The following is a 373-nucleotide window of genomic DNA, read 5'->3' as shown; positions in this document are numbered from 1 at the left end:
TGCCCCCGCCACGCTGCTGCCGACACAGCAGAGGGGATGTATCTTTAAATAATCCTTGTTAGACACGAGCAGCCATCACGCCTATTCAATGTGACAGGGACAGATGTGACAGATCGGTTCTGACACACTTCCATACCACAAGTCCGTGGCTGGAGGTGACTGGTGTCCTTCCCCGGGTCCCGTCCCCGCTGCAGGACAGCACAACGACGCACGGATGAACCTCGCCATCGCCCTCACTGCTGCCAGGTACGGCGCTGCTACAATTACGCTGAAGTGCTGCGCTTGCTCAAGACCACCGACCCGGCCAGCGGGAAGGAGCGGGTGTGCGGCGTGCACTGCAAGGATGTCTTAACAGGTGGGTGCGTTGGGCCCC

At 60.1% G+C, this 373-nt stretch overlaps 1 protein-coding gene across 1 annotated transcript in view; it reads left to right on the top strand.

Annotated features, from left to right (window-relative positions):
- The window catches only part of LOC104470767 (glycerol-3-phosphate dehydrogenase, mitochondrial-like), a gene marked incomplete at its 3' end in the record, with an annotated part of 28,567 nt that extends 28,212 nt beyond the window's left edge, over positions 1-355 (top strand). Inside the window, 2 exon segments of the mRNA XM_010085806.1 lie at positions 195-257; positions 260-355. Coding sequence (XP_010084108.1) covers positions 195-257; positions 260-355 — 159 coding nt within the window.
- Between the last annotated feature and the right edge of the window lie 18 nt (positions 356-373).

The sequence above is a fragment of the Pterocles gutturalis genome, unplaced genomic scaffold (genome assembly GCF_000699245.1).
Source record: "Pterocles gutturalis isolate BGI_N339 unplaced genomic scaffold, ASM69924v1 scaffold25710, whole genome shotgun sequence".
Classification (NCBI taxonomy): domain Eukaryota; kingdom Metazoa; phylum Chordata; class Aves; order Pterocliformes; family Pteroclidae; genus Pterocles; species Pterocles gutturalis.
The sequence above is the reverse complement of the archived record's forward strand: the minus strand, read 5'-3'. Positions and strand labels throughout refer to the sequence as shown.